The sequence below is a fragment of the Haliaeetus albicilla genome, chromosome 20 (genome assembly GCF_947461875.1).
Source record: "Haliaeetus albicilla chromosome 20, bHalAlb1.1, whole genome shotgun sequence".
NCBI classification, from domain to species: domain Eukaryota; kingdom Metazoa; phylum Chordata; class Aves; order Accipitriformes; family Accipitridae; genus Haliaeetus; species Haliaeetus albicilla.
Genome location: NC_091502.1, coordinates 17,591,628 through 17,611,054, shown reverse-complemented (window position 1 = coordinate 17,611,054; position 19,427 = coordinate 17,591,628). Strand labels below are relative to the sequence as shown.

The window sequence follows — 19,427 nt, the reverse complement described above, 5'->3', positions numbered from 1 at the left end:
CTGCCTCTGAGCAATGCGTCCACAAAACTGGGGAAGCTGATTGCTATCCTCGGAATGTGGGCTCAGCTGGAAAAGCTCTACTGGAAGCAGGGCTACTGCTTAAAATAGTGGCAAATATCCTTTCTGTATTATCACAAAGGCAGGATTAAATTGTCAGTGTTTGGTGGCAGAATGACTTTACTGCAGACTGTCGAGGACAGGGAAGTAACAATGGCTGTGCAGATTACAAATTAGCTGTGATATATTTCTTTTAAATGACATAGGCTTAATTTCTTAATATGATTTTATTTAGTTTCTGAAGTGCATCTGCATTCAGACACACACATTCACCCTCACCGGCGCGTGCATGTTTAATGCCAGGTCTGTTAGATCTGCATTTCCAAAGTTTCCCTTGGTTAAAATAAGCTGAGATATTGTCTTTTTCTTTGCTTCCTTGGCACATTTCCTAGACACAGGTGTTTCTGACCCCTTCAGGGAAAATGATACATGATGCCCTGTCTGCTGTAGATCCCCAAAGGCTGTGCTGAGTCCCAGGTTTCAGTGGTTTAAGGAAACTCATTTGCAGAGCTGCAATCACACAGAAACCATGACTTTTGCCATCTACCTTTCTGGATCCATTGAAATGAAAACAAACACACACAAAATTTGGGAAAGATCCCACAAAACTGTCAGTCTTGTCTTTAGCTAGCCATAGAAATTACAGCTCGAAAGGGGAAAAAAAAAAAAGATTAATTCTCTGCCTCAGTTTCTTGACTTTCCATACCTCAGGATTATTCCTCCCTCCTGTGTCACTATGCCCCCACCAAATCACAGTCTTTCTCCTCCCTACAACCCCTCCAAAAAACTGTTCCCTTTTTCTTTAGGTTGATCCCACATCCCAGAAGAGCCCCCTTGTTTCATACGCTTAGCCTGGACTCCTCCCTCCTACCCAAATTACTTTTATTTTTCAAATGGCTTTTGATTTCCTCCCACCCTGAAAAAGCCCCTTTAACATTACGTTGTTCCCTTCCACAGGGGCATGCTTTTCCCCTTTCCAGCCCCGCACTGAGAGGCTGGAGTGGGGTGTTTTACCTGGCGCGCGTTTTGCCCTTTGCTCGCTCCCCCATAGAAGGATTCGCAGGCAGACGTGTCAGCAGCTTTCCCTGGGGAGCGGGAAGCGATATACATTAAAAAGGAGTTGTAAGACCTAAGGAAGCCAACATAAGGATGCAGTTCATAAAATCAAACTGTCATCCATAAGCTGTGCGTAGACAGAGCTTTTGCAAATTGTCACATACTCTCACACCTCACACATGGGCACATATGTGCGTAGAGGGCCCATGGGTGATGCACTGAACTGCCCACACCCTGTTGAGTAGTTTGTGTCTGTTGCAAACACGTAGGCTCATAAAACCCTTATCTTCTACTGAATGGTGGATAATATCCTGTTGCTACAGAGACTGTTGTCCTTAGTAGTCCCAAATGTTTCCCAGTGTGTTTAAGCCAACTGCCTGTGAATTTTTTCTTGGTTCTCCATCACCACGTTAGAAACGCTGTGTGTCAAACTGAGGTTGGCTCTAATAAGCAATTTATATAATATCCTGGAAACCAACTGTCAGATAAATAGAATCAGGTCACATATCCCAGGTGACACCTAGGAGAGATGAAAATGTTAGCAACAGTAGTAATGGCTGAGTTTGGATATTATCTGTCGTTTATTTTTTGTCTGCCCCTTTGTTTCAGGAATGCATCATCTGATACAGTTATTTTAATACAGTGAAGCTGTTATGTTTATTGATAGCCTTATAAAACAGAAGTTGGGACACAGTGTGGCAATAAACAGGATAATGTTATACTAAGGGCAGGGAAGGTAATGAGGCCAAACAGTTTTCCTTAGAATATGGTAGGTGGTGCACTAGATGTAAAGAACATGAGTTAAAATTTAGGACCGCTTTCACCATGATTTAATGTTTTCACCTTTTTGCAGATATCTGGTTATTCATTAGTTATCCAGGCAAGAGACAGCGGCAGCCCTCCTTTGTCTTCATCTGTGACGGTCAATGTGGACATTTCCGACGTAAACGATAATAGCCCTGTATTTACTCCAGCTAACTATACAGCTGTAATTCAAGTAAGTTTATCCTCCACATCAAAAACTTCTCTGACTTTTAAAATACAAAAGCATTTGGTTTCAGTTAAGTAGCTTTTGATGATTTATCTGCAAAAGATGTATCAAGTGAGCTTATTTAAAGGAAAGTATAAACATGTCTTTCTTAAGTCTTTGGTAAGTTTCTGTTTGCTAAGGGTCCTTAACCTCAGCATCTGTCACACGTTTTACCATTCATCCCCGGTGCGCCAGGTACTCTGGCCTCAAAAAAGTCTGAGCTGGGATGAGTTTGCACTTCTTTACACCGTGCTCAGTGTGCAAGTCTTAATGGTTAGTCAGGGCTGCTCAGATACAGAACCAGCAGAGCTCTTCGGTCCCTGGAGATGTGGTGGGTACCTACATCTCTGCTCCGGTCCATGGGGCAGAAGTGGTGTCAAATAAACGCTGCTTGTGAAATGCTGTCTTGGGCAAAGAGCATTCAGTTGAATATTCTTGATAGCAAAATGTGGTATTTTATGATTGTGGTATCTATCATTTTAATCTTTTTCTTTATACGCTGTGTATATGTGTACAGGAAAATAAACCAGTGGGGACAAGCATTTTGCAGCTGGTAGTGACAGACAAAGACTCTTTTCACAATGGCCCCCCTTTTACCTTCACCATCCTCACCGGCAATGAAGAGGAGGAGTTTACGCTGGACCCTCACGGCGTCTTGAGATCTGCAGTCATCTTCAAGCACATGGTCGCAACTGAATATGTGCTCTGTGTGCAGGTACAGCTTGATTTTTGCATCTGCACAGAAACAAAAACCCTCATAGTGGTAGGTCATCTGTACATTGCCTGTATGGGTTGGTTTCAACTGACTATATTCTATGAGTAAATACCATGCATTCCAGTTCACAAGTGCACAATGTGGTATATTTCCTTTGATGTCCTTAAACCTAATTTTATATAAATATAAATAGGTAGCCAGCCACCTTTCCAATTTCCTCCGCATGAAATGAATTTTCTGAGCAGCGGCCGTTATGATTTAAGATTTTCATCTTTTTTTTTTTCTGTAGCTAAGCGAGGAAAATAAGCAAAAATGCATTATATACATATAAATACACCACAGAACGAGTGACAGCAAAATATTGTTCTAGGAAGGAAAATCACTTCTGCTTTTAAGTCATAAATTTAAACATAAATTTTTGGAAGCCTACCAAGAATTCATGAAATCACATTTCCAAGGTCAACTTAGCTTTTAAAGAATGTGAAAATAAGACATACAATAGAAATCCAGCTCAAACTTAGCTTTAGAGTCATTGTTGAGGAACTTTGTAACCAGGGTAATTTTGATTACAAAAAACTGTAAATCCCAAAGTAATTTGTCCACATTGCTCAGGCCTGCCAGAGAAAATGTAGTAGGGTTCAGTAAATATGCAAGTCTAGGGAATGAACTATGCTTCTTCATTGAAATGGACGTGGTCCTAGAAGCTAAGTCTGAAAAGCAGGCTTCCTCCACTTGCTTTGGTGGAATTGATTTCTCTAAATACAGCCCGTCTGCTCCCTTACAAGCACATTTAATGCTGTTCATAGCAGTAACATCCTTAGCTAGTTACAGTTCCAAAAATATAATCTCTGATGCTAATTAACAGTTCAAATTGAAATAAAGTTTTACAAGTTTGTCATTTAATATCCCTGAAACCTACTTTTTGAAACTTGTAGGAAAATAAAAAACCCTCACCTTTCATTCTTACCATGCCTTCATCCTAAAATATCCTGTTTTCAGGGCAATTTGCTAACCAGAGTTCCAGTATAGCCAAAATTGGGCATGAGAATTAAATTTAAGCAGCATCCTCTAGCTATGTAGATCCAAGTATGTCATATAAATGAAATATTAGACAGACCGCAATGTCTGAGATGCACCGACATATTCAGAAAACCACGCTGTTGGATTGTGGAGGCCTAATTCCTCCCAGTATTATTTTCTTTAGGGATTTCTGCAGTGAAAACATATTTTATAGCTTCCTGCTGTGTATAGACCATAGAAATGTTTCTTTCCATTCATATGTGCCAGAGTGCTGCTTCCTCCTTTCCACCATCAAGTTCCTCCTCTATGTTAGGTTTATTAAAAAGTAATGTTAAAATTGAAAGTAGAATGGGATGTAATCTCTGTGCATGTACGTGTGTGTGTATGTGTGTGCACATATACATAAAATCTTTCTTTGAATCCACCCAGCCCTATTAGGAGTGAGGATGAATGATCTTTAGAGTGCCTGAGAGTACTAATCTTTTCCTACTATTGTCCATATTACTGTTGCCATCCCACCTTTTTTTTTCTTCAGCTTGTAAATTTTCCTCCCCATGTCCAAATACAAAGATCTTTGAAGGTGTGCTACATCTCTGCCCAGTGACAGTTTAGTCTTCTGTTCTCTGGAGCAAATAAATGTGTGGAGCAGTATATCTGAATACTGACTTCAGTGAAACATTTTTCTTAGTGCAGGAAAGGACACTGATTCAAGTTTGCACACCTTTCTGTCAAGATGGCCTTGGGTTTTTTTGTGATACTTGCTCTTTTAGTCTATAAAAGAGTGCAAATGATGCTATCATACGTGCTCTGGGTCATACAGTCATCTGTCCAAGTGCAGTGCTGCTCTCATATGTTAGCATTGGTAACAGCACAAGCACCCTATTTCATTTTTGGATGGTGATAAATTTTATTTATTTCAAGCATGTTTCTTGATTGCTTCAGGTAGAGTAGTACACAGCAATGTTAGAAAAACTCTGAACTCCCTCACATCCACACAAACTAAGCAGCATCTGAAACACTTTGGAGCACACCAAACAATGCAGAAACTGATGCTGGCATTTCACTGGGCTTCAGTCTCTTTTCCAACGCAGAAGTGAGCCTAAACTCCGTTCGGTGCAGAATATACCACATTCAAATGGCTCAGTTGTGAAGAGGACAAGTGATAGCTGTGGGATCCTGGGAACATTTCAGTTTGAGTAATGAGACATTCTGCTGACACATTTCTCTCTTCAATCCACTTAGATGAGGTATCTATACTTCCCTAAAGGGTTTGTAAATTCTGCTACTAGAAATGGCTGAGATGTTTCCTTACATATGTATTTTGCAAATGCATTTGGGAAGTTCTTTTGAGAGGTCTTCAGAATTAGTGATGCTGTGAAAATATATATAGCAAAAAGTTATGGTTGTTGGCTGTGCTATGTGTGTGTTTTATTTTCGTTTGTTTTTTTTTTTTATTTTTTCTAAATTACATCATTAGGCAAAAGACTCTGGGAAGCCTCAGCAGGTTTCCCACACCTACGTTCAGGTGAGGGTTATTGAAGAGAGCATTCACAAACCAACTGCCATTCCACTGGAGATTTTCATTGTCACCATGGAAGATGATTTTCCTGGAGGAGTCATTGGGAAAATTCATGCCACAGATCAGGATGTGTACGATGTCCTCACATATACACTAAAATCAGAGCAGAAAAGTTTGTTCAAAGTCAACAGCCACGATGGAAAGATCATTGCCCTTGGAGGGCTCGATAACGGCAAGTATGTCCTGAATGTCTCTGTCAGTGATGGCCGGTTCCAGGTACCCATCGACGTTGTGGTCCACGTTGAGCAATTGCTACAAGAAATGCTGCAGAACACAGTCACCATCCGTTTTGAGAACGTTTCCCCAGAAGACTTTGTGGGCCTTCACATGCACGGGTTCAGGCGTACCTTGCGAAACGCAGTGCTCTCTCAAAAACAAGACAGCCTGCACATCATCAGTATTCAGCCGGTGGCAGGCAGCAATCAGCTTGACATGCTGTTTGCGGTTCAGATGCACAACAGCGGTTTCTATAAGCCCGCCTATTTGATTCAGAAGCTTACCAATGCAAGGAGACACTTGGAAAATGTGATTCGTATTTCTGCTATCTTGGAGAAGAATTGCTCTGGTCTGGATTGTCAGGAACAACACTGTGAGCAAAGTCTATCTATTGATTCACATTCCCTGATGACCTATAGCACGGCACGAATTAGTTTCGTGTGCCCCCGCTTTTACAGGAATGTGCGCTGCATGTGCAATGGTGAGTACCGCTCCCTCTTCCCCTCCCATCTTTACACATTATGCGATAGGATCGGTTTTATTCCTCTGATGCAGATTAGAAGGGGCATTTCAATTCAGTCCATTAAAGCACAGCTGGCTGATGTGTTGTGGGAATTGATTTCTCAGGCTCAGGAAGAATTGTTCGTGTTTACTGATGTAAATGGAAGTTGATGAACTTTGGCCTTTTACGACAAAGACCGCTTTCCTGGAGGCTCCATAATCAGAGCCATCAACCAACTTCCAGGGGAGGGGAAGGAAGGGGAGAGGAAGAGAGAGGAGAGGGAGGGATATGGTTTCCCACCCCCTCGGTGCCACCGCTGGAATAAACCTGGAGCGTGACCGTAGCAGAACAGCCTGGTCTGCAGCGATGCACCAGCAGTCTCCAAGGAAAAGGACCCCTGACCTAAGCAGTGCAGGTGGAAAGGGCTTTTCCAGTCCCGTTTTTGCAGAGAGGCTTGGAAACCAATGAGGTATTTTATTAAGTAACTGCAAGCAAGCACTCTTCCTGACCTTTAATGCTACAGTAGGTGACAGGGAGGGGTTTTGGCTGGGTTTCAGGCTGTTCCACGTTGTGACAGAGATTTCATATGGGCATATATGACAAATAGACTTGAGAGCCAATCTTCCTTATGATTCTGCACTTGAAGTATAAAACCTCAGGCAGTTATAATAATAGTTCTGTTTCTTTTGTTTGCCAGGCTATTTGCTCCTCATTCCACTTCATTTAAGAGTGGAGAAAAAAGCTGCTGTAAAATCAATACATCTAAGTCTCCCTCATCTTAAGCACACATGCACACATACACACACAGAGAGCAGTACAAGAATTCAGCAGTCATGTCTCTCGGTAACCAACCTTTGTTTCTGCAGCAGTCGGCAGGACTTCGTGTCTTACCATCGACTTCAGAGGGGATGAAAATAGGCATAAATTGCATAAAACTTAACCAGAAATCATTGTCTCCCGCGGCACGTGAATAATAATGCCATAGAAGTTCAGTTCTGTAAAAATATCAGAATTCTGTATCTGAGGTATTTTCCTGTACATTCAAGAGCAGACTGTCTGGTCAATTTTTAAGTAATAGCATTATAAGTCTCAAACAGATGTATCTATTATAAAAATAGCCAGCATTTTGTTACATATGAAAGGCTCTGAAATAAAGGATTTTCACAGGTTTAAAAGGGACAATGCTGCAATACCTTCCAGACGAGTCCAGGATCCAGTGCAGGAGCCCTATCTGCAAAACACTTTTATATTCTCTAAGTCATAGCTTTGTCTCATTTTTGTACCAAGAAATCACAAATCCTCATCTCCATGGGGATAGCGATAGCCCTCACTGTCAGAAATTGGTTTTCTGGCAGCCAAAATTTTCACTGTTTATAATTTCATTTCACTACTTATTAAAGTCAATAATGATATATTATTCCCTTCAGATACTAAGTGGATCTGCCTCGTAATCCCTTAGCTTAACTCCAAAAAAAGGACTTTGCAGTGCAGTACAGTTCTCATCCAGCAGCTCTCTCCCTTTTCCTCCTGGCACAGCAAGTTTGCACTGGAAGCACAAAAATTCAGCTGGAGCAGCGATTTCCAGATTTTTCTGTCATGTTCCAGTCAATCCTCAAAATGTACGGCAGGCTGCCGGAAAGGCAGTGTGGTTTTGCAGACCGACTGTGGTCCCTGGTCTCCGGACCATTTACCGTGGCCTGAAGACTTGCTGTATGGGAACGGTTGCAACAGGCGACTTGTCCCTGGTCCAGCCCGAAAGCTGGATGGGCTCCCACAGCTCCCGTTCGAGGCACTAGGTGCTGATTCCCCATGGGCGATGCACAAGACTTGGGATGGGGTTGTGCATGTGCAATCCGCCACCCAGTCTGTAACAAAAAAGTGTCCAGAGCTGCTAATTTAAGTCTAGCTACCAGAGAGGTGAAAGCCTTGGTGCCTCTTTCTTGCACAGAGATCTTGTGGGAAGTAAAAAAACCCCATGCTTTGCTCTTCTCCACGTTAGTTAATATTTCAGCCTCTTCTACTGTTTTTAATTAAAGGAGCCACAAGAAATGTCCTGCTATTTAGGTAAATACACAGACACACACTGTGTTTTACCACATAGGAGGTAACACAGACTTCTGAGGGAATATTAATTAGAGAATGTGTGCATAGTTTTGCTTTCATGAAGGCTAAAGACTAGGCCCAGTAAGAGAGTTAGAAAAATGCAAATACTTCCTTGATCAGTAGTTCTTGTACATGCACATATATGCAGTGAGTCAGGAAAAAGCACACAAAATACTAGAATAAATGTAATTTGGCTTGTTTAACAAGAGAGCATTAGCAAGATATTATCAGTATAATAAAAGTATTATACTTCTTTTGTTACTAGGATAGTTTCATGATCCAGTCCAGTAAATATTAATAGCTTGAATTATGACAAAGCCATTAAAATATTGCATATGTTTCCAGAGAACTGATTTGATTATGACCCAGAAAGCTTGGGCTTGAACTAATTCACTCATTCTTGAAATATGTATCATACTTGGAGTGTTTTTCCCACTGGCAGATGTCACAGATATGCACAATTTATGCATGCCAGCTGTGCATAACTTACCTAGATTACCTTTGTGAGCAAACGGAGTTACCTAACGTGAAAATGCAGGGAGACTGTAAAAGCAGGCAGTGGGTGAACTTCAGAGGTTCAGCAGCTCAGTTCTGGAAGGGTAAGTTCGAAAGTTCAGGTGCATCAATCTAAGCCTTTAAAATCAATAAAATTGAACTAAAGAGTTTTCCAATAACAGACTGTCTCCTTAGATTTCTGGCTCATCTGCTTGTGTTTGTATGAAAAATATTGTACCAAACTGGGGTTTGTTGCAGTGTGGCTATAGGGGCTATGCAATTGCCAATCTCCCGTCACATGACGTGAGGTATGCAAACATCCGTCAGTGCTTGTGGGAAATAAAGATAGGAGGACCGGCATAAATATATTCGTGTAAAACAGTTCTCGTGACATTCTAATTTTTCAGAAGCAAAAATCTATTCCATATTTTTATTTTTTTCATGATGCAAAGTAATTCTTTTGTGTTGAGACAAAGGTGCAGGGAAGAAGCAGGTTTTGTTGGGACTGCTTTGCTATAGAGTTGTTCTGCATTATAATCTTTCAAAAGTGAGGTTACATTAATATGTTTATGGGAGAGGGCTCGATTGAAATCATCTTGACAAATGTGGGTATATATCTACATCTGAGCTGGTCACTCCAGGCCCCATTTGCAGACAGTGGAAAGAATGAGGTATTTTTAATGATGTGATACATCTCTCCCTAGATGTCTAAAATCAGTCGGATGAATCATGCCCTAAAGTTAGATGAGATGAATTCCATTTCAAGTGTTTAATATGGTTCTGGCTTAATAGTTTGAAAGAATTTTTCTAATAGACCCAGAAGTGTTCAGCAAAAGTGCAGACACTCACATCCACGTTATTTAATCAAGTGAATAGCAGCCTTGGTCCACTTTCTCGTGAAACCAGGCAATTCAGACTTTATGGAGCCACTTCTAGCATTTTGTGAATGTTCTGACAAAAGGAAATCGTAGACTGTGATGATCTGCTATTAATATAGGACCTAATCTTCAGAGGTGGTTTGTGTCCTCACCTCCACAGAGCACACACTGCCTCTTAAAGAGTCCTGGGTGTTTTGCGGGATTGGGCATCAGGAACCCCATTCCTGTGTGTACAACACCACTTTTCCCATTTTCAGGAAGCACACAGGTACTAATGAGCCTCGAGTTGTCCTGGCACGGTAGCCAGGAAGATTGAAGAAGGTGGCGTCCTGTCTGTGCTTGGGAGCAAAGAACTGCAGATAAATTTGATAGATTTGATTTGGCTGTAGTCCTTTTAACATTGCACTTGTGTAAGGAGAGATGTTTCTCCCTGTGAATATCCCCCGTTTTAAGGCCCATGCTGACAACGCACAATCTCATATAAAACGTGGGAGAGCTAAAGCGTGAAGTGGGGGCATGACTGTAGAATTGGGGCAAGCGGGAATTGCTGTCTATCACTTAAGGGGTCTTAAGGGAAGCTGTGATCAAGGAGTGGATGGAAGAGGTCAAATGTCTCAGTTCTTCTAAAACTGGGAGAGAATCTGATTCACTAGGACATACTGCGTGACACAAAGTTTTCCAGGGGCACTTGACCTTACTGAAACCCATGGCTGACTCGTGCAGAAAGAAGTTTGTGGTATCTGCACTGTGATACATATGCAGTAAGCATTGCTTACCATACCTGGTCACCGTGCTCCAAAAATAAAAACAAACTGCAGCTCATGAGTTGACAGTCTTCCCTCTCCACTAAACTAGTTATGAGGTTGTTTAAAAGTAACAGTTTGGAGTTTGCTTTACATGCTTTCTGGGACCCTGGCCTTCAGGAGTCACCTTTCAAGCTTCCTTCTGCAAGCAAGAGAAACAGAGTCTTTTTTTTAATATTCATGCAGATTCAGGAGAATGGGCTTACAGAAAAATAATTAAAAAAAAAAAAAAAACAAACAAACATCACAAGGCTCAAGTTAAAATTGTTGAAGCACTCAATTTTCAAAATATATTTACATTCCTGGAAGTGATCCTTCTTTGGAGGGGCAGGAATTAAATAAATGTCTCATTTTGCAATGGAAGAATGTTTTCTTCCTCAGTATACTAGTAGGGAGATTGTAATACTTTTACCTTCTTTTAGAGAATTAAACTGAAGATAATCTCTCAAAATCAAGTGGGTCTATTCCACCTTTTCCTGCCATGCACTGGTTGATGCTAGCTCATGTGTCTGTGACACCTTGTAGAGAACAGCTTTATTAATACTAATGTGAGTTTCAAGGGAATGCCGTGGATTATCTGGACTTGTCTACAGAAAAAAATGATCAGTTCAAATCTATATGTCTTGAATCTCTTCTTGGATGATAAATAGACTGCTCTTCGGAGTGGAAATGCAACATTAGAATAATTTTATTCAAACTCAGGCTGTAAATCTTTGATGTGGACAACATAACCTTGAACAATTTCACAATTTTGCTCCACATAGTTGTGAAATTAGCCTGAAAACGCATGTTAGCTAGGGAAATGCAATAATGCAGATTTGTAGCTTAGGTTCTTATAACCGTACAGACAGGCGTAAAGCATTTCTTCTCCCTAGTCTGACTGTTTTAAAAATTTTGTGACAGCTATGAAATCCTGCTGCAGCAGGATGAATAAAAAGTTGATTTTCTTGTTATCTACTTGATACTAGAAGAACTATTCTTGGCCTGCCAGGATAAGCAGTTCTTTAGCGTATCTCCACAGTTACACTAAATATGTTAGATCCTTTCCATACAGTTTTTGACTGTGGAGGGATGACTCTGAAGTACAAATCAGAGTTTGAATCAGCTAAAAAAACTGGCAGAGAGGGATACCGAAGTAAGCTATTGCTTTATTGCTTCACGTCAAAGATACACTCATAGGTTAGGGAATGTGAAAATTTGCGGAGCCACATTTGGAAATCTCAGTGCCGCTTTCTGCTGCACACTGACGAGCTGTGGGGCTTTTGTCCAAATGACTTGTCTGTCAGCTACGCAGACGCTCACTTAAATTACAGCCTCACAAAAGGTTTAAGTGTGTTCGGAGAAGAGATACACTCTGCATACAGCAGAATGCTGTGTATTTGTCACATACGAATGAATTAAAATAGCTGAAAGAACCAAGTAGAAAGTACAAGGCAGCCTATAGAATATTTAACCGCCTGTTATCATTTCAGAAATAATTGTTACTTGCCATTGAATTGCAAAGAATGTGGGGGTTTTTCCTAAAAAAAAAAAAACCAAACAAAAAAACCCCCCAAACTATAGAAAACATCATATTCTCTGTTAAATTCTGCAGACCTTACATCTAAATAGAATATAGTTCTGTGGTGCAGAACCCTATTAAATGACATTTGTTTCTTGATTCTATAATACTTAAGTATGACTGTATATTGCAGTTGTTATTCCTGTTAATGTTACCTACTAAAGTGATTAATAAAGATTGCCATGCATCATTTTCTAACAGTGCTACAGGCAGTACTGTAAATCGTTTACTGCATAGACCTCTCAAACAAATGTTTGACAAAGGAGGGGAGGATGTTAAAGATTAAATTGACTGTGCTGTACATCAAGCAAGACATTTACAGTCATTGCCATATTTGTAGTCAGCCCATGTCCACTTTGAAACCTATAGTAGTAATTTTTCTTTTTCCAGAAAATACTTACAGTGCCAGGTAATTTCAGCTGTGCTTGCTATGAGCCCTGCTTGGCTTGTAGTGAAGTGTGAGAGGAATAAGATTCTTTCTTTCATTACTTTTTGGAGATACGCTCTATGACAGGTTGATTTCTTCCTTTATAAATTGTAAATAAAATACATATGCTCAAAAACTAAAGTAGTTTTTGAATATGATAAGGGTCCAGCAAAAACCAAGAATGCCAATATGCAGAAAGTGATGGATAGGAAGGTCCTGACTTTTTATTGTTAAAATCATCACCTGCATGTGTTAAGTAAATTAATCTGATAAGCAAAACAAGAGACACCTGCCCATTCCCAGCAACTGGCTTTCACTCTCTTCACGCTCTGGCTGCAAATTAACAGAGGCAAGGGCAGGAGTGCCTTTTTTCCTGCACTTCAAGGCTACTTTCATAGCAGCCACACACAGATGTCCAATGGTAGAAGCTGACCTTGCATATACCGAGTTCCTCTACCGCAACCAAGAAAAGGCTAACTGTTGCGGAAATTGTATGGTCCTGAGAATTCATATATTCAGCAGCAATAGTTGTATTGTGTTTTGCATTATTGTAGACAGTGTTTGCATATCTTTTACGATGAGGGCAATCAAAACAGATTTATTTAGACACTTTCAGAAGTTATATAGACGTTTTAGCCAAACCCCATGGAATCCAAGAAGTTCCTTTGACGTTGACAGGCTTTAAAGTAAGCCCTTGACATACTCAGCTTGATAGATGTTAAGAATTTAGGAAGTTTTGAGGAACCTTAATGTAATTGTGTTGCACAAATATTTTAAGCAAATTTAAAACTCAATATTCATCTGTCCCTTCAGATTACTTCCCTCATGAAGTTAGTAGTATTGCACCTATTCTTGGGCAAGATCAGATTCCATACTAATAAAAGATTTTTAGGAAAGAGTTGACACTAGCATTCAAAATAATTTTAGCCAAATTATGCTCTTCTCCATATATAAAAGGACATGGATGTTTTGCCCAATTTATAATTATAAATTACAACTGGCTATTTAGAATATTAAGCTTCTCCTTTCTTCAATTAGGTCATGTCAAGCAATAGGTCAACTAATTTTTGATTTTCAAAATTTCTTCACTTTGAGTTCTTAGTGTCCATAGCAAGTAATCCACTTTTTTTTTTTTTTTCCCCCCCTGGACATACGCAGTTCCAGATGCAAGTGGACTTGCATAGTCACAACCAAAAGAAAGGAGGATAGGTTTCGGCAGCTTGGGCAAGGTGCACAATAGGATGTGAGATCTCAGAAATGTCAGGAGAAACATGGGGATAGGGCAAGTTTGCCTGTGCTGTATGATCAGGCTGGCAGCATGTCCTGTGCAGTATAAGGATGAAAAGTCCAGCTGTCACTCTGAAGCCCAGGAATGGCTTTTTCTTATTTTGTCTCCTAGGGAACAATACCTCCTTAAATTTTCTTCTCAGGGGTGTGCTGGGACAAAAGGAGTGTGTAGCTTCAAGTCATTTTTTGTCTCATATCTCTAAAGCCCCTGCGCAGGAGGCTTTGTGAGAAAATGAACAGCCTGAGAGTCACAACACCAATTATAAACCAGTTACTGCTCATAACAGTTGGTTTTTATAATATGTTTCCATGGGGTTTAGGGCAGCCTTTGAACAAGAACCATAATGGTTTTGCTGCATACTTGTCCGAAGGACGTCTCTTCTGTGAAGGTTTTTTTTTTTCTTTTTGTTATTATTATTAAGCCATTCTTTGCTTGTACTGAAGTGTGAGATCAATAATTGTCTTTCATTACTCTTGTATTGCTGCAGATCATGCTTTACACTATGTATCCCTGACAGTATTTTAACTTACTGCAGGAGGACTCTGCCCAGGGTCTAACGATCCCTGTCTGGAGAAGCCGTGTCCAGGGGACATGCAGTGTGTGGGGTATGAAGCTAACCGGAGACCGTTCATCTGCCAGTGCCCACCAGGAAAGCTTGGCGAATGTTCAGGTGCATGTCACAGCGGCAATGGGGCGTATACTTGAACAACAAAGTGCTGCCATTCTCCTTGTGTAGGTAGAGGTGCCACTGAAGTCAACAGAAGATGTACTGCTTAACCCTTCTCAGCACTGCCACGCAGCGTGTCTGTTTATAAGCCCTGTAAAATACTTGTCTTTATAGCTATGGGGCTGTATGAAGACCGTGATCCAGTTTCTGTTGGGAAATTCCCACTGACTTGGTTGAATCCCAGATCAGTAAAACAGGCCGCTAAGAAAACAGGACTTTTCCTAGAGGCTGTTACGCCAGATGTTTTCCTGCCATAGGCAAAGCTCTATAATTAACTCTTCTGCTTACTATTTAGATTACCAAAATTCCAGTCTTTATTGATGAAAACACTACACTATTCCAAAAAGAAAGTTTGAGGACATTTGTTAGTTCTCTGCAGCTGTGTTGTTCCCTGGGATATAAAGAGCCAGGTGGAACGCTGGTGAAGTGGAGCTTTTTGTTGACTTCAGTGGATCCAGGCATGAGAGAGGCTATGTGCTATTCCCCTGATAAAAACACAGCAGATACTGAGCTGTATCACTGTGGTCCTGGGCAGTGGTTGCAGGGAACTCATTGCAAGGGTTTGGCTGGCATCTGCCCACGCCTAACGTTATACCCATAAATCAACTGCCTGATGTACAGGCATGGTCATCTTTGACTCCCTCTGTTATCAGTGAGGTGAGATAGGTGCCTCCAGGGGTGTATAACCTTAAAAAAGGTGAATACTTGGAGAAACCTGTCTTTTTTGGAAGTATGGAGAAATAGAACTTTCCTCCATCCCCTGATAAATAAATTTAAAAAAAAAAAAAAATGTTTTTGTAGTAGGTGCCAGCCTTTTTTCCCGTCGAAGTTGGGTTTTATTTATTTCTTCCTAGACATTCTCATTAGCTCTGTAAATTCTTTAATTAACTTGACAGTTGAGGAATTATTTCATGTGTCACTAAAAGAACATGTCTTTTCAAAATGGTTATTTCAGGCCACACTTCTCTTAGTTTTGCTGGGAATAGCTACATTAAATACCGGGTTTCTGAAAATAGCAAGAAAGAGGAATTCAAGTTGGCTCTCCGTCTGCGAACGCTGCAAAGCAATGGGATTATAATGTACACCAGAGCGAATCCCTGTATAATTCTGAAGGTAATTAAAATAACTTATCTTTTCCGCAGTTGTTTTTCTTGATTATATGTTTTCTGTTGGCTCTTGATTTGGGGAATGCTGTTCTCATTTCAGCTGTAGATTGAGAAGATGAAGTCTGATCTGTTTCATGCTAACAGGGAAAAACAATTTCAACAATGGCAGCAACAACAACAATCAAAAAAAGCAGCTTGTTAGTAGTACTTTACTTGGATAATGCTCCATTGGGTGCTGTTCATTATAAGAACATTATGTGTGTCTGCATGCAGAAGCCAATCTGCACGAGATGTAATATTTGGCCATTTATATGACCATATAGTAAAAATGATGCATGCTGAAATAGCTGCTCTTCCCCTGTGTCCATGCCTGTGGATAGAGGATATGCCCTCACTGTTGTCGAGTTAATTCCAGAAACCAGCTGCTTAGAACATGCCTCCTACTGAATGTGAAGATTTCTGCACTCTGTGCATTAAGATTATTTGTTGAGAGAAGCATGGGGTAGCTGGAGATTGATATCCAATCAATATTTAATTGATAAGCTCTCCGTGCATTTTTGTTGTTTGTTGGCTTTCTGTGGAATGGGAAATATCTGCTGGATGAAAAGGGAGTGGTAGGCTCATCCAAGAGCCTGCATGTATAGTATTTCTGCTAAAGCCTCTAAGGTACAAAATGAAGATATTGACTTTTTTAACTCAGCCATGACCTATAATTCAGCAGCGGGAGAAATGGCACAGAGCCTTTTGTGTCTGTATTTGCAATTTTTAGAGTTCTTTTGGCTGAATGCTTAGGTAATGTTAAAATGGCTAGATGAGTTATTAATGGGCAACAAATAATTTTCTGGCTGTTAGACTGAAATATTTCATGAACAGGAGTACTGTCTGTCATTCACTAGTGACTCTCAGCGGTGTTCAGATTTGAACAAGACAATTGAGCTCTGCTTTGAGACACAGAAATGCACAGTTTGAACTTTTCAGTGTACTTTTTTGTTCAAAAAAACAAAACAAAACTGCAGGCTTGAATACCTTCTTTGAAGTCTTCATCAGAGTTGCTGTTAGCATATATCAGTAGGGAATGTTTGCAATTCTGTAGTTTTGAAAAATGCTTGGGAAAAAACATGGCCCTGGTGGAAGGTGCCACTTGAAAACAGTAGGAGATGGTACAAAGGCAGACTGAAATGGAGTTAGAATGATGATAGGAGAATTAGTTAGAATTTAGTGTATAAACCTATCATGATTAAGGAGTATAGCAGGTCAGGTCATAGGCAACTGAGTGGAAATCTCCAGTTGAAGCTGGGAAATTTTGCCGCCAAAAGAGAAAAATTTATGCTATCACAAAAAAAATGAGTAAGACAGCCCCTCATTGCAGTCACCTGGGTTGAGTTTTTAGTTGTTGGGTAGGAGTTATGTGTTTTCAGTCACCGCTTCACACAATCACCTAACCATTTTGCTTTGAGAAAAACTGGGAGGAAAAAATAATACTTGAAGGACCAGCGACAAGAGCTGTGGCTACTCTGCTCCGATCCCAGAGGCCAACCTTCAGGTCATGGTCTGTTTTGCTTCCTAGCTCTAAGAAAGGATTTCCAGCTCTTAACCCATCTCATGCAGCACTTGGTAGAGAGCTTCAGATGCAGCTGCCGCCTCACATGTCCGATGAGGTCCAGGGTTGTGTATGGACGGCTTCACTTTCTCCCATGCATTAACAGGGAAGAACACGGGGAATTCCCTTTCCAGAGCCTCATGCTTGGCTTTTAGGTAGGGCAAGATCTGCTGTTGCAGTGGGTACGTCCTTCTCCCAGGTCTGGCCCTTGGCTTGTATAAGCATAGGGTTTAAAGAAAAGTAAAGCATTACATTCGGCGTGTTTTTTGAAGAAATGGCGTCACTTAAAAGATCAGGAGTTGCTAGAGTTTTGTTTGTGAAGATCATTTAGCAGAGGAACATCAGACTAAGGTCTCACAAAAGTGCTCCACAGCAGATGAATGGCATTATGCCCATGGGATGTAGCTGTAGCAGTTCTCTTCAAGGGATGGCAGCTGACTCATGAACTGCACTTTGGGGATCCCTAACTCAGATATTTTCAAGCAAGTTACGCTTAGGCTTTCTAAGCATATGTTTTTTCATTTGTAAACCAGAGGTAAGGCTTTTTTTTTCTTTTTTTTTTTTTTTAACTAGGTACGTATGTTGTGAGATAGGGAGGTGCTCAGAAATGAGGCCATTAAGTAGATTAATTAGAGGTCTATAAATGTGAAGTTGTTATCATTTGAGCATTGCTTTCAATTAAATTAAACATGAGGAGACGCTTTCCAAATAGAGGATAAAGGATGGGATACTGTGCTCTTTGGAGCACTCTGGCATCACTCCAGCAAAGCACTTAATCACTTGCTTAACTTCCTGTATTTGAAGGCAATTGGAACTACTCACATACCTTAATTCTAAGCATGTACTTAAGTATCTGCTGGATTAGCACCAGAGGGCCCAGCACCATCACTGAACTCCAAAGGCAGAGGTGGAAGAAATTTAGACCCACCGCATAGTACGAGCCCGTGGGAGAACGGGCAGAAAACACCACCACTCTTGGGGCATATAGCGGCATTGATTTTTTTTGAAGCAAGTCTCCCCCATTGCAGTCGATTTAAAAATTAATGCTGCAATATGGTTTTCTGTGTTTAAATGACCATCTTAATTTTGGGAGCTCATACATTTGTGATAACTCCAGGGATGGAAATATTTCATAATCATAACACGGTGTCCTTCTTAGATGAATAATCAATTCCATAGAGCAAACTGCTTGTCTACTACTTTGCTGAAAGCCTACCAGCTATGCTGTATTGATACAATATAATAAGGGTGTTATTTATTCAGCTGTTTCAAATAAAGCAACTCATCCATCGATTTTGAGAGGTTGGCCATTTTTTTTCTTGTGTGCTCTTGCTTTTAAGACAATTGGAGCAAAATGAGATGCAGGTCGACGGCCTTTTCTTTTCCTTTGAAACGATTACGTGTGCCAAAATCAGTATCACCATTTCCTTCTTCCTATGTAGCACCTGTCTGGGAAAAGTAAGATTTAACAATTTAAACCATTACGAGGCCATTACAGAAGAGAATTCTGTAATTTATTTCATTTTTTTCCAAGGAATATAATGGAAATTCAACTTGTTTTGTGAAATTTAAAGGATTAAAAATGCGTAAAGAAAGACTTTCCCGTCATGGCAGAAATACAGCTGCTAAATGTTAAAAGGCAAGCATATGTTCTTCTGTCCAGGCAGTTAATGTGAAACTTTGCATGGTTTAGTTAAGTGTACATTATACATTTTAACGCATTACTGCTGCATGGCTTATGCTGGATAAGACTGAAGCTTGGATATGATCCCAGTTATGGCTGGAGTTGAAACAAGTAATATTTTAATTAAATATACTGTTTTACACAAACGAACCTGAAATGTAATTCGGCTAACGAAATATTTCCCCAGATAGATTAGTAGGCAGCATGCTGTATCCATGGTGTGTGACTGCAGATGGACTGTGTGAGCCGAAGGTGGTCTCAGAAGAACCATTTGATCATTTTATTACCTATGTTGATACACAAATATGGATGTTAGCCAAACATCTTAGCCAGGCTAATATTCTAATATAATTTACAATATGTGTTTGGCTCCATTTTGCTCATTGAATGAAACTGTTGAAATGTAACAGATTGCATCAGCTTTTGGAGCCTTCTCTGTTCTTTGTACTTCTCTACAGGTGAGGAATTCTGCGTCTGTAAGAACATACGTGCTTAAGTATGCATTAACCTCACTGTCCTAGTAGTTATAATGAGAGATACTCTAACTAAGCCCAGAAAGGTCTGAGAGGTGGAAGCTTGG

General features: G+C 40.4%; 1 protein-coding gene across 7 annotated transcripts in view; it reads left to right on the top strand.

Annotated features, from left to right (window-relative positions):
• The window catches only part of FAT3 (FAT atypical cadherin 3), a 427,681-nt gene that overhangs the window by 376,724 nt on the left and 31,530 nt on the right, over positions 1-19,427 (top strand). For all 7 annotated transcript variants that reach the window (XM_069808410.1, XM_069808407.1, XM_069808409.1 and 4 more), the window contains 5 exons: positions 1,967-2,110; positions 2,661-2,858; positions 5,356-6,154; positions 14,266-14,400; positions 15,413-15,570. In XM_069808410.1, coding sequence (XP_069664511.1) covers positions 1,967-2,110; positions 2,661-2,858; positions 5,356-6,154; positions 14,266-14,400; positions 15,413-15,570 — 1,434 coding nt within the window. The remainder of the gene's footprint in view (positions 1-1,966; positions 2,111-2,660; positions 2,859-5,355; positions 6,155-14,265; positions 14,401-15,412; positions 15,571-19,427) is intronic.